Source organism: Eretmochelys imbricata, chromosome 6 (genome assembly GCF_965152235.1).
Source record: "Eretmochelys imbricata isolate rEreImb1 chromosome 6, rEreImb1.hap1, whole genome shotgun sequence".
Taxonomy (NCBI): domain Eukaryota; kingdom Metazoa; phylum Chordata; order Testudines; family Cheloniidae; genus Eretmochelys; species Eretmochelys imbricata.
The window spans coordinates 46825401-46837602 of record NC_135577.1 but is presented as its reverse complement, the minus strand read 5'-3'; the positions used below and the strand labels follow the sequence as shown (position 1 = coordinate 46837602).

At 38.6% G+C, this 12202-nt stretch overlaps 1 protein-coding gene across 5 annotated transcripts in view; it reads left to right on the top strand.

Annotated features, from left to right (window-relative positions):
- The window catches only part of ANO5 (anoctamin 5), a 92344-nt gene that overhangs the window by 31607 nt on the left and 48535 nt on the right, over positions 1 to 12202 (top strand). For 2 of the 5 annotated variants that reach the window (XM_077818494.1, XM_077818493.1), the window contains 2 exons: positions 77 to 124; positions 7663 to 7776. In XM_077818494.1, coding sequence (XP_077674620.1) covers positions 77 to 124; positions 7663 to 7776 — 162 coding nt within the window. Of the gene's footprint in view, positions 1 to 76; positions 125 to 1242; positions 1265 to 7662; positions 7777 to 12202 lie in introns of those variants that run through there. The other 3 variants (XM_077818497.1, XM_077818496.1, XM_077818498.1) reach the window with 2 other exon arrangements.

Genomic DNA, 12202 nt, shown 5'->3' with positions numbered 1-12202 from the left:
TGAAATAACTTTTAAAACGTCCTGCTGCCTTTGCATCATCACTAACATTATGTCTTTCCCATGATGCCACTGGCAGGGCCTAAGCAGCACTGAGACTACTTTACTCATCCCTGATCATCAAGTGGTAAGCAGCAAGCAGTATTCATGCTTCCTTGCATGAATTTTCGGTGTCTTCTATTATTGTGTGCCAAAATATAGCCCCCTGAAAATTTTCCAGTTTTTCAAACATGTCCTCATCCTTCAAAAGCTAATCATGTTTTCTCTAGTATGTGAAAGCAAATGTGGATTTGAAGTATTCAGATAGTAGATTGGCCTATGGGCACTTGTTGTGTTTGGTTGCAATCCATAAACCAAGCAAGTTGAAAATGATTATATAACTTAATATGGACAAAATGCAGATGTTAAATGAGAGAACTGGAAAGTTTTTCTTTTATGTTTGTACTCATTGTTTTGTTTGACGAAATAATCTATATAGGGTGTGTTCTAATTCTGGTGTTATTAGTCTATGTAAGTTTGTTTCCTCCTACCGTAATGATCTGTAGTTGTGTCAGAGTCAGCATGATACTTTAAAATGTGTTAAAGATGAAGAAATAATCACTAACATAATTTGAGGTATTTTATGTGCTTGTTTCTTATTACAATAAGTTGTAATAATAAGTATAGGCTGCAAATGCAACTAATTAATATTGAAAAATTCTCCAACCTATTCCTTGTTTGCTTCACCAAATATACTACAACACCCGATATACATACTCTCTTCATAAAGCAAAAATAAAGTTTAAATAGAAATGGAGAATGACATGCTGAGATGCACTGGAATTCTATGCTTACTTACACTGGGCTCTGGTGTCTTACATTAACACATATTTTCTCTTTTAGCATAGTTTCTTTCTTTGTTTTTTGTTTAAATATTTCCCTGTATCTTCCTAGTTTTTCTGTGTATTTTAACGTCAGACCAAAAAGTGCAGGAAATACCTACAAGCATATATTTTTTAAATTGAAAACTTTATTGCAACTTTGTGCTGCTTGCGTTAAGCAAACCTTGAAATTGGGACATTCCTGGTTTATATTACACTTTCCTGGCAAACTGATAACAACCAATTAAATTATATTGATTCCTTACAGCAAGAAAATGCTACAGAACCTTATGCTAAATGAATCCCTCATGTAATAATTCCATTGGAGTTACTGGAGAACTATAGCAGGGATGAATGAATTGTCTCATTGATTTTTGGTGGAGCACATATACATTTGCATGTGCCATGTAAGTGCAGTTACAGAATGTTTTTGTTCATTAGGAATGACTTTCATTTTAGAGGGGGTTTTTTTTAGCATGGAAGAACTTTAATCAGTATCTCTCTCTTTTAGTTTTAAGAAAATGTTTAGCTAATTCTGTTAAAGAGGTGTTTTTTCATGAACATCAGATTAAAAAAATAAACCTAATAAACTCCTGGTGCAAACTGTGTTTGCTTTATGAGCCACTGGAGTTTTTACCCTTATGATTAAGGCTACGTTTTAGTCATGGGTATTTTTAGTAAAAGTCGTGGACAGGTCACAGGCAATAAACAAAAATTCACGGCCCACGACCTGTCCATGACTTGCTGGAACTGAGGGGTGGGGGAGGCCAAAACTGCCCCAGTAGTGGCCGGTGCGGCTGGCCAAGGGGCCGCCCAAGCTGCGCTGGCGGCCCTGGGGTCAGTCGCGCCGGGAGCTGCAGAAGTCACAGAGGTCCCGAAAAGTCGCGGAATCTGTAACACCTGTGATAGAGTCGAATGCTTACTTATGATTAGAACGCTGATTCCTGTAATGCAGCTTTCACGTCTTTCTAATTTTCATGCATTTCAGTATCCACAGGGAATATTTCTGCAGTGGATTGTTAATTTGTACAAATTAATAACTAAATTATTTATAGTGTATTAATTTCAAATTGCTATGATATTATCTCAGAGATAAAAACTTACAAACCAAGCTAGAAGTAAGACAGGCATAACTATTCCATAAAAAAACAAACTAAATCATCAGTTTGTAAACATTATTGTTACAAATCTGCAAAATATTCTAAAATTGAATTTATTTTAGGACAGGTGCAATAAAGATTTCAATTCTGAGGGATGTGGGACATTGGCTATTGCCTTCTCCAGCAATGGAGGCCAATAATCGTACAACTCCTAGAGCCAAATTTGAGAGTATTGTTATTGGCATAATTAGCTAGTTAACTTATAAATTATTTTCATATCCTATAGCTCTTCAATACAGTACAACTCTGATTAAGCTAGTTGATAAGGCGTCCTTCCTAAAGATTTGAAAATGACTGAAGTACTTCTTAGATTACAGTTGATTTAGTGCCCAAAAGTAGCCATACACTGTGAAAACAAAATGGAACATTATAAAACTATAGATTGGAGGAGCAGAGTTTGAGTCTTTTGTCCCAAGTCTGCAATGTTGGGGCTCTGTGGGATGTTAGGGAATGTGCTAAGGTTGGAAGGGAATCCAGTCTGGGAAGTACTACATTCCAAAACTTGCACCCCCCAGGACCACACAGATTTCTGACTGGAAATAAATGTGGAAATGAATGCTCAAAGTAGAGTTCCCTCTTTGGCTTCCACTGTGTAGACACATAGGTGGGGAGATGTTTAATGGCAGGATGAATTCTGAGGAATTAGTATATTGCCATTGGAAAGGGAGTGGTGCATACAGCAGCATAGACAGGTAGCCTTTTATGTTAATGTGTTGGAATGCAGGATGATAGGATTTTCCTGAAATCATACAGGATTCAATCATCAGTGGCTGTGACATTATCACCTGCTAAATGGTATTGAATGTGTGCGTTTTTTACCTCAGTAATGAGGGATATTTGACAGAATAAGTTAAGGTCAGAACTCTGCATGTTAGTGGGTACTTAATGTTAAGTAAACATTTACAACAGTCACTGTCACTTAGTGTGAATCCCAGGTGGGAGCAAAGTCATTTTTATAAAGCACCTTCTGTTATGATTTTTCAGTGGTTGATGCCACATTCAGCAGTTTGCTTTCCCCTCTTGTATTAGTGGTGGCTGATTTGTTTGCTTTGGATCTGAGGAGTGGCGAGAGGTGGTCGGGACTTGTACATAAGCTATTTAGTTGTGTGACAGGATTTAAATGGGTGAGATTTTGGACTGCAGTTAGTTGGGTGGGCCCACCATTAAAGCATTTAGTCATTTTACACTAATGCATCAAGGCAAAACAGAATGTGAAATTTGTTTACAGTTGTCCTTAGCTCAAGGGCAGGTTTTGTTTAATTCCAGACCCATATTTTAGTCCAGTTTATAACCTTTATTTTGGATCTGAAGTCCCTGGTATAGGGCTTTAGCTCGTACCTATCTGAACACTGCAACATGCTGCAAGCAGGGCCATTCTTTGAAGTAGCTGTTAAGACATAGTCCCTTCTGCCAACTTCTGTCTGACGGTTAGGTGGAAGATAAAGATTTAGGGTTAAATTATGAACTTAGTTAAAGCAGTGTAACTTTAATAGGCTTGCACTTGCATAATTACATGAAAGGGAAATTTTGCCCTTAATAATAGATAAGTGATAATGCTCAATTACCTGACTGGTCCAAATTTCATAAAATCACATTGCTCTCATATAGGTTATTGGACTGTATCATTGGAGAGTTACTATAGGTGAAGATTGGAAACCAAAAAGTCAAATAATTTTTTTTTAAGAATAGTTTCTATTCATCTATCTTACAACTGTTGGATTTATCAGGTTCTTGTAGGCAGTTGTAAACTATGAACATTCTGGGTGACATTTCATAAGCCTCCACCAGTCATCTGTAACACTAGTGAGGTACCTTGTAATTCAGTTATAGATTCCTCCAAGAGTCATATAAATCACATGATATAATAGCTGCTAAATTGAGTCGGGATATTAATGAATGTAATAGATAGTTTGTCTCACATCAAATAGATATGCCATAATTAATAACAGAACTGTTAAGAAAGAGAAAATATGAATCTGTCCAACTGCTGCTTTAAAATATACAGCTGATACAAATTACTTTACAGTGGCTTTATATATGAGCCCCTAAATTTGCACATGCACATAGTGGGCAAGAGTGGTCTTGCTTTTGCTGCAAAATCTAAAAGCAGAAGGTTGGAAGGGCATAATTAATGTGCTAAATAAGAAGGCGTTCCACTAACTGTTACAGGTAATTATATTTGTGCTGACAGAGAGAGAGAGAGAGAGAGAGAGATTCATATGAGTATTTTCCCCATCCTAGATTAGATCCAAACAGAAATTATAAGATTCTTAGATATCTAAACTGATACACAGTACTTTATGGACAAGAACAAATTTAATGTTGTTCAGTACTGTGTAACTGTGGTCAGAATTTGGTTCACCTGTGAAACCTTGTGGATTTCAATATAATTGAAGGCCAAATATAGTTGTAGGTGTATTGTAATACCTGAACACTGCTGACCTCAGTGGAAGTTTTGCCTGATTAAGGATTGCAGAATTCAATTGATTTTCTTTGTTTGTGTAGATTTTAATCAGGTTATTTGAGTTAAACGCTGTTCAATGTAGTCAGCTCCCACACAGGTAATTAAAGGCAGAATTTAGCTCCTAGGGCCTGATTTTTAGAAGAGACTTCCCATTCTGAGAGCATAAAATACTGCTGGTGCAATTTTTTCAGGCCAAATACGTATGTGTGCAATTGGAAAATGTGGACAAATTAGGGAGAGTCCAGAGAAGAGCAACAAAAATGCTTAAAGGTCTAGAAAACATGACCTATAAGGGAAGATTGAAAAAAAAATGGGTTTCTTTAGTCTGGAAAAGAGAAGACAGAGAGGGGACATGATAACAGTTTTCAAGTACATAAAAGGCTGTTGCAAGGAGGAAGGAGAAAAATTGTTTTTCTTAATCTCTTAGGATAGGGCAAGAACCAATGGGTTTAACTTGCAGCAAGGGAGGTTTACGTTGGACATTGGGAAAAGCTTCCTAACTGTCAGGGTGGTTAAGCACTGAAATAAGTTGTCTAGGGAGGTTGTGGAATCTCCCATCATTGTAGATTTTTAAGAGCAGGTTAGACAAACACCTGTTAGGAATGGTCTAGATAATACTTAGTCCTGCCTTGAGTGCAGGGGACTGGACTAGATGACTGCTCAAGGTCCCGTCCAGTCCTATGATTCTGTGATACCATTTTGATGGCTATCTGATTCAAATCAAGGATTATATGTCTAAATAACAATAATTGCATCTGTAAATATTCACCCTCTTATTTATTTGTACCTACAAAATTATAAATGCAAAAGCATATGCTACTCATAAAATTCAGATGCAAAGTGTCTTTTCTTCCCTTTCTTGGATTGCATGTTTTCTGGGATCTTCTCAGTCTTCAGGGGTCGTGGATGCAAAATCATTCTCCAAGACTCCCCATGTTCCTTCTCTAATGAATTAGTCTAGCTTAGTTGGTCTGATGTAATTATTATACACAAAAGTATTACTAGTTAATGAACAAGAGGACCAGGGGGAATTAAAGAATAGTTCTGAAAAAGATTATATTGTCACTGTATGTTTCTCTAATTTGAAATATATGGTCAATAATTCTCTGAAAGGTTGGAATATTCTAAAGAAACATAGAAATTGCTACATCGGAACAAACGAAGGGTAGCTGGTCCAGTATCCTGTCTCTAACAGTTACCGATACCACAAGTAAAAAATGAAGACATAGCCCCTCAATTCACTTTTTCTATGTTGTGGAACATAAGGGACATCTCTTTCTTGATCCCATTTAAGATGAATTTATGCCCTGAAGCATAATTTTATCGGATATGGCATTATATAGCTACCCATTTGCTTTTTGTGTGCTGCATGACTCCAAAATTAAGCAAGCCTATGAAAAAGATGATTGATCTTTTTATGAGCTACTGCTTGGTTTTGTTGTTACATTTGTGTGCTGATGACCTTTTCTTGGCCTGTTTTGATCTGCTTGACTTTTTAAGTGACCTCATCGTTTGCAACAGGTAGTATTATAGAAATAAAATAAAGAAATTGGGGGATCCTCATTTTTACTTGATGAATGCCAGTTGCTGCATTAGATTTGCTATAATTAAGGATGATATATTGTAGCCATGTAGGGCTTGTTTTAATCCCCTCCCCATATGCTTGGAGCCTTATCTTGCCTTTGATTTGGACACAGAATTCTCACTAACTTCACTGTGAGTTCTGTGCTTGGAACAATGTCAAGATTTGGGTCCTTGAAGTGGATGACATGCTTGCTAACTCCTTGTTGGTTGTTCCAACAGACCGGAAAGAGATACAATCTGTTCCTGAAGCGACGTCTCAGGGTAAAACAGTAATGAATGATACTGCTAGTAGCTTGGATGGCTGTGGTCATAACATGCTTCACTGTGTCATGTCTTTTGTTAATTGGGAGCAAAGTTCATACTCAGATAACTACTTTGCAAGTTTTTAGAGAACTTTTTATGTACTTTGGGGTGTAAACTAGAGCAGAATTTGATCTATAGTTAACAGTGACATACCTCCTTTGTACATGATTCCTTTTCCAGCTCTAATAAAATGTAGAATTGAGCCCTAAAAACCAAACTCAGCCCTTGTGTAAACACACGCAACTCTTACTGAAGTCTATGACACCTAAACCCTTTTAGGCCAGTGTTGAATTTAGCCCAAAGTGTCGGCCTGTGTAGATTGCTTTATTTTGGTAAGGCAGATTTTCTGGAGTGGGATAATCAGAAAGATCCTGTTTTAGAAAAGTTGTTGTTTCTAGACAAAACATTGTGTTGGATTATCCAAGCCTAACAGTATTGACAAGAGCAGACATGCTGAGGTAGTGATCTTTATTAATTTGAAAGTATAATTTCAGTAGCTCAGTTACAATGATAGAGATTTATGCCATTCTAGCATCCTGCAAATGAAAATGTGAAATTAACTGTTAGATTTTTTTTTTTTAAGTACAATTTCCCTGCTCTCCTGGTCCGGTCCATTGGTCTAGGAGATTTTTTTTTAAAGGACGCAAGTAATAAATTATGTAACCTGTTAAATGTAACCCATATGTTCTTTGTGTTCTAATTATATATGTGATCATCTAAGTATTGTTGCTTAGCAATGTTTCTGGACAACTGCTGCTTTAATGAGCCTTGTTTTGAAATGGAAGGTGCATGGACTTTCTTTACGTTCAGAGTTGCTGTAATGCCACCTGCTTTCTGGTTTTTACACTGTGCCCGTTTGTCTTTGTTTAAAGGGGCATGCTAATATTTTACAGTGGGCATCATCCTCTCAGACACGAAATCGCTTACCATGATCATTTTTGCAGAAAAGTGTTAAACTGAAAAGAGGCATTTCAGAAGATTGTGAGTGACCTTTAACTATAGCAGTATTGCCAAGCATTGTTACACTAATGTATATCATTGTATATTGTAGTGTATATAACGTTTGTGACACATAAGGTATGTGGATGGGCCATGCATATGTGCAGCCAGTTTTGAGATCACTTCATAACTTCATATGTGGAGCTGTTGTTCAAATGTCACCTGAGTACAGATCTCTTCAGGTCTGAAAAGACTGAAGAACTGAACCAAACTGAGGAAACAACCCTCTCGTCTGCCTGGTTTCGGAGCAATAACAAGATTTGATTTTTAATTATGTTTCGTATGTTCTCCACAGATTAACAAGAGACACCAAAGCAAAGATTCTATTTTCTTCAGGGATGGTGTCCGACGAATTGACTTTGTACTTTCTTATGGGGATGATCCAAATAAAGAAGAGGAAAAGAAGGTGGTAAGTTTCTTTTACAATATTTTCTGAATGATGACCTAGCGTAGACCTGAACCTCCTTACTAAGCCCTTGGAATCATTTGCATGAATTGGACTATGTAAAATCTCATAGCTTGGAAAGAAAGTTCATGCAATGTACTGAAGTTTTTGGTGTGGAATTTTGTTGTGAATTAGGACTGATCCTGCAAACTTGTGATCACTCTCAGATCCTGAATATGCTCAGCACCTTGCATGATTGGGTCCTAAAGCCTAACTAATGATTTAATGATATTTATTTATCATTTAATGATATTGTCCTATAATTAGTATACCGATGGTGAAAAGTTTCTAAGTAGTCATAATGAAGCCTTTCTTTTTTCAAGAAGCATGAACTGTGAACAGACTGATGTATGGGAGCAACTGAAATACTTTTATACAGAAGAACTGTAGCCTGATTCTTCTCTCATTGATGACAGTAGAATTTTAACTTCCGTTAGAGTAGGACTAGACCTGTAGATGCTGCACTGAACTAGCTTGATTGTCCTTTTAATACCGATAATGGAACAGCAGTCAGTGTCAAAACGTCAGAAGCTGAGTTAAAACTAAGAAATTACATCGCAAACTCAATTTACAGCAACTCTAGGTTCCTGGAGATTGAATTATAAATCTCAGATTTCTTTGAAATTGCTATCTTCAGCTACCTTCAGAGCTCCAGATACTTTTCCTCATTATAAGGCGCCTCTTTAAACACTTTGTCTGAAATAATAATATCTAGCTTCTTCCACTTGGTGCTAAATCTCATCTGTCTGCCCAGAGCTTATTACAGGGGATGCGTCTCTTCTCATGTTTTACCCTGGCAGTTGTGATCTACTGATGCTCGACCTTCCTGTGGAAGGCCCTTGAATTTGGAACTAACTCTTGCTCATTGGTTTATTGACCTTCGGAGCATGCTGCAAAACCAATCTATTTCACAGGCTTATGTAGTTTGAATGGGGTGATTGGGGCTCTGGCGAAGGGGTATAGTTTTGTTGATTGAGAAGGATAGTGAATGTGGCCATTAGTTCAACCGAAAGTCTCGTATATGCTTTTAAATGGTATTGTACGTGAGCCCAGAGACATGGATTAGTACATTCAGTAAATCTTAAAACAATTTAATAAATAATTACATAAATAAATGTAGGAATCTTTTCCCTTGGGAAACCAGATTGAACTGCTGCATTTTAATAAATGTTTGCTGCTAGTCATAGTAACTTTTTGTCTGGATTTCCTCATTTGGAAGCATAGTGTAAAAATAATCTTATCTTATAAGAGTTTATTGAAATGAAGATGGCTTTGTCCTTGGAATTTGGAACTTGAAGGAGCAAGAGGTTTCTTTAAAACTTTTAGTTTAGGAGTGGAAATTATCCACCCTGAACCTATGAGGTAATTTTTTTCCCCTCTGCTTGTAACAACACTGAAAATGCTTGGCTCCTGAGGGTGATAGTGCACAGAGACTAAAGCTGACTTAGTCTTTTGGTAGTCACTAGAAGGGGAAGGAATCTTGATTCAGATTTTCCACTATTTAAAGTACAGAGTCAATTACTAATGCTTTAAAGGGAAAAAATCCAATTTTGGAAAAATTAGTGGCTTAGCCAAGTACTTTTATGTAAGCAGGTGTGAGATATTGGGGACACCATTTATTCCTGGCACTAGCATTTTTATAAATACCTTAGTAAATGCATTGATAGTGTGCTAGCTTCTTAAAAACGTTGATGTTTACCCTTTACAAATAGAATAATGTTTTAGTGTACTGGTTAATAGGAACCATCATTTTATGATGAATGACATGCCTGGGGAGAGACAAAATAAGGCAGGCACCATGAGAAACAGTAACACTTGATGATACAGAATCCAGGTTTGATACTGTTGTCCCTACTACTGTGAGTAAGAGCTACATGACTGGGTCCTGCCTTTCCACAGCTGTTGGACACATATTTGTTTAACAGTTAAAGTGTCTAAAATGTAATTTTAGGGTTACACCGACAAGCATTCCTGTATTAAATTAATTTGGTCCATTTACCGGTGTGGTTCATTGATGACTCATATCCCCCCACATCCTCCTGCGGTTTGTGTGATGGATGAGATCTGTGTGGGGCTGTTAGTGGAAGAGCTTTTATTCCTAATTACTTACTTTATACTCCAAGCACAACAGTCTCAGCACCTGCCCCTTCTAGGCTCTCTGCCTGGCATTTTGCCTCAATGCCAAAGTATTTGTAATTTATTTCCTTTTATTTTTATTATTAAAGCATTCTCATTCCTTTAAAAGCAAGTTTAAAGTGTCCATGAAGATGGAATCTTCCATACAAGAGGTCATTAAGTGCGACCATGCTGGGTGTTGCTGCAAAGTCCCAGTTGGAACTCAACACTCAAGTTCCCAGCAAGGCAAAACAGCAAAGGTGGCGACTGTGGGCCACATTTCAGGAAAGAATCAATAAGTGACTTTTCTATTTTTTTTGGTCTACTTTGATATTTTGGGCTTGACTCAGGCTGTTTACATTGTGAGCTCCGGTATTGCCAGCCTCAGGCATTTAAAAAAGAAGTCACATGATTGGCCTAAAAATGCTAATATTTTTAAATATAGTAAGCTTGGGGTTATTTTGGCTTTTTTAATATGCCTTCACTTTCATTAGAGATTGCATTTGGAATAAGAAATAGGTCTTAACCATATTTTTAAGCATGCTGTACATTTATGGTGCCAAAAATGTTATGTGAGTAACAATAGTATTTTTTCTAAGAAAGGAACAGTAAGTCTGGGCTCTTTAATACATTATTAGCTAAAGTTATACTTTCCTATTAAGGAAATAATGCTTTGTTTAAGAGTTTGTGCTCCCTGCACTCTTATGCAAATGTTTAAACAAAAGAGTCCTGTGTTCTAGTTGTAGGAGGCAGAACAGCTGGAAAGATCAGTCCCTGACTTCCAAAACCCTGGAATTTTATTCTTGTAATCTCAATAAACTAAAAAAAAAAAAAATCAAGAAAATAATCAAAAGAGAATGCCCTTTCTTCTGACATCAGCACATCTGTTCTGCACTTCCCTGATTTTACAATCTCGCCTCCTTAGCAGTCCCAACCCAGCCAAAGTGTCCGGAGAGAGTAGAGTTATTATTACAACTACAATCCTGTAAGACCATGCTTGTTTAAAAGCACTCTATTCTATTCTCATATTGATCCTTTGGCTTCTGCATATATAGCAGTATGATTCCCCAGCCAGGATTATCAAGAGGCTCCCTCTTCTACCATATAACAAAAGGAATAAAAAGACGGAAGAGGAGGCCAGTCAATAGAGAAAAGAAAGTGTTCTCTATAAGAATATGTCTACACTGCAGCTGGGACCCTGCTTCTCAATGTAGGTAGACAGATTTGCTAGCTCAGCTCAAACAAATATGGTAAAAATAGCAGTGTAGCTGGGGGTAATATGGGCAGCAGCTAGACCATGAATGAGCAAACTACAGCCCGGGGGCCACATCCAGCCCTTCAGACGTTTTAATCCAGCCCTCGAGCTCCTGCTGGGGAGCTGGACCAGGGCTTGCCCCGCTCCATGCATGCCGTATCTCTGCAATGGATCCTGGAAGCAGCGACATGTCTCCGTCCGACTCCTATGTGTAGGGGTAGCCAGGGGGCTTCACACGCTGCCCCCACCCCAAGTGTGGCCCCCACAGATCCCATTGGCCAGGAACTGCAGGGGCTGTGTCTGCAGAAGGGCAGCACGCAGAGCCACCTGGCTGCGCCTCTGCATAGGAGCCAGAGCAGAGACATGCCGCTGCTTCTGGGAGCTGCTTGAGGTAAGTGCTGCCCGGAGCCTACACCCCTGACCCTGTCCTGTGCCCCAACCCCCTGCCCTAGCCCTGAGCCCCCACCTGCCCTCTGAGCCCCTCGGTCCCAGCCCCACGCCAGAGCCCTCACCCAAGCTGGAGCCCTCACCACCACCCCCCCACACCCCAACCTCCTGCCCCAGTTCGGAGCCCCCTCCCACACCCTCAACTCCTCATTTCTTCCCCCCCAGAGCTCTCACCCCCCCCTGCACGCCAACCCCCAATTTTGTGAGCATTCATGGCCCACCATACAATTTCCATACCAGATGTGGCCCTTGGGCCAAAAAGTTTGCCCACCTCTGTTCTAGCTTTACACTGGGAAGGCTACCCTAGCATGCTGCTTCATAAATGTACAACTCAATCAGTAGAGGAATGGAAGAATCTTAAGTAGTTTGTCCAAGAAAATACAGTGAAACATAAATGCATTCCGTAGTGAAAGTTACTGATCAGCGGCATCTCTTATCTGTGTCCTGACTGAGGATATAACTTTGAAGAGTAATAACAAATACTAACTAATGTTCAAATGTCTGTGTGAGGTAGGCATTATAGCTACTACCCCCTTTGATTAGATGGGGAAACTCAGGCACAAAGCGTTTAGG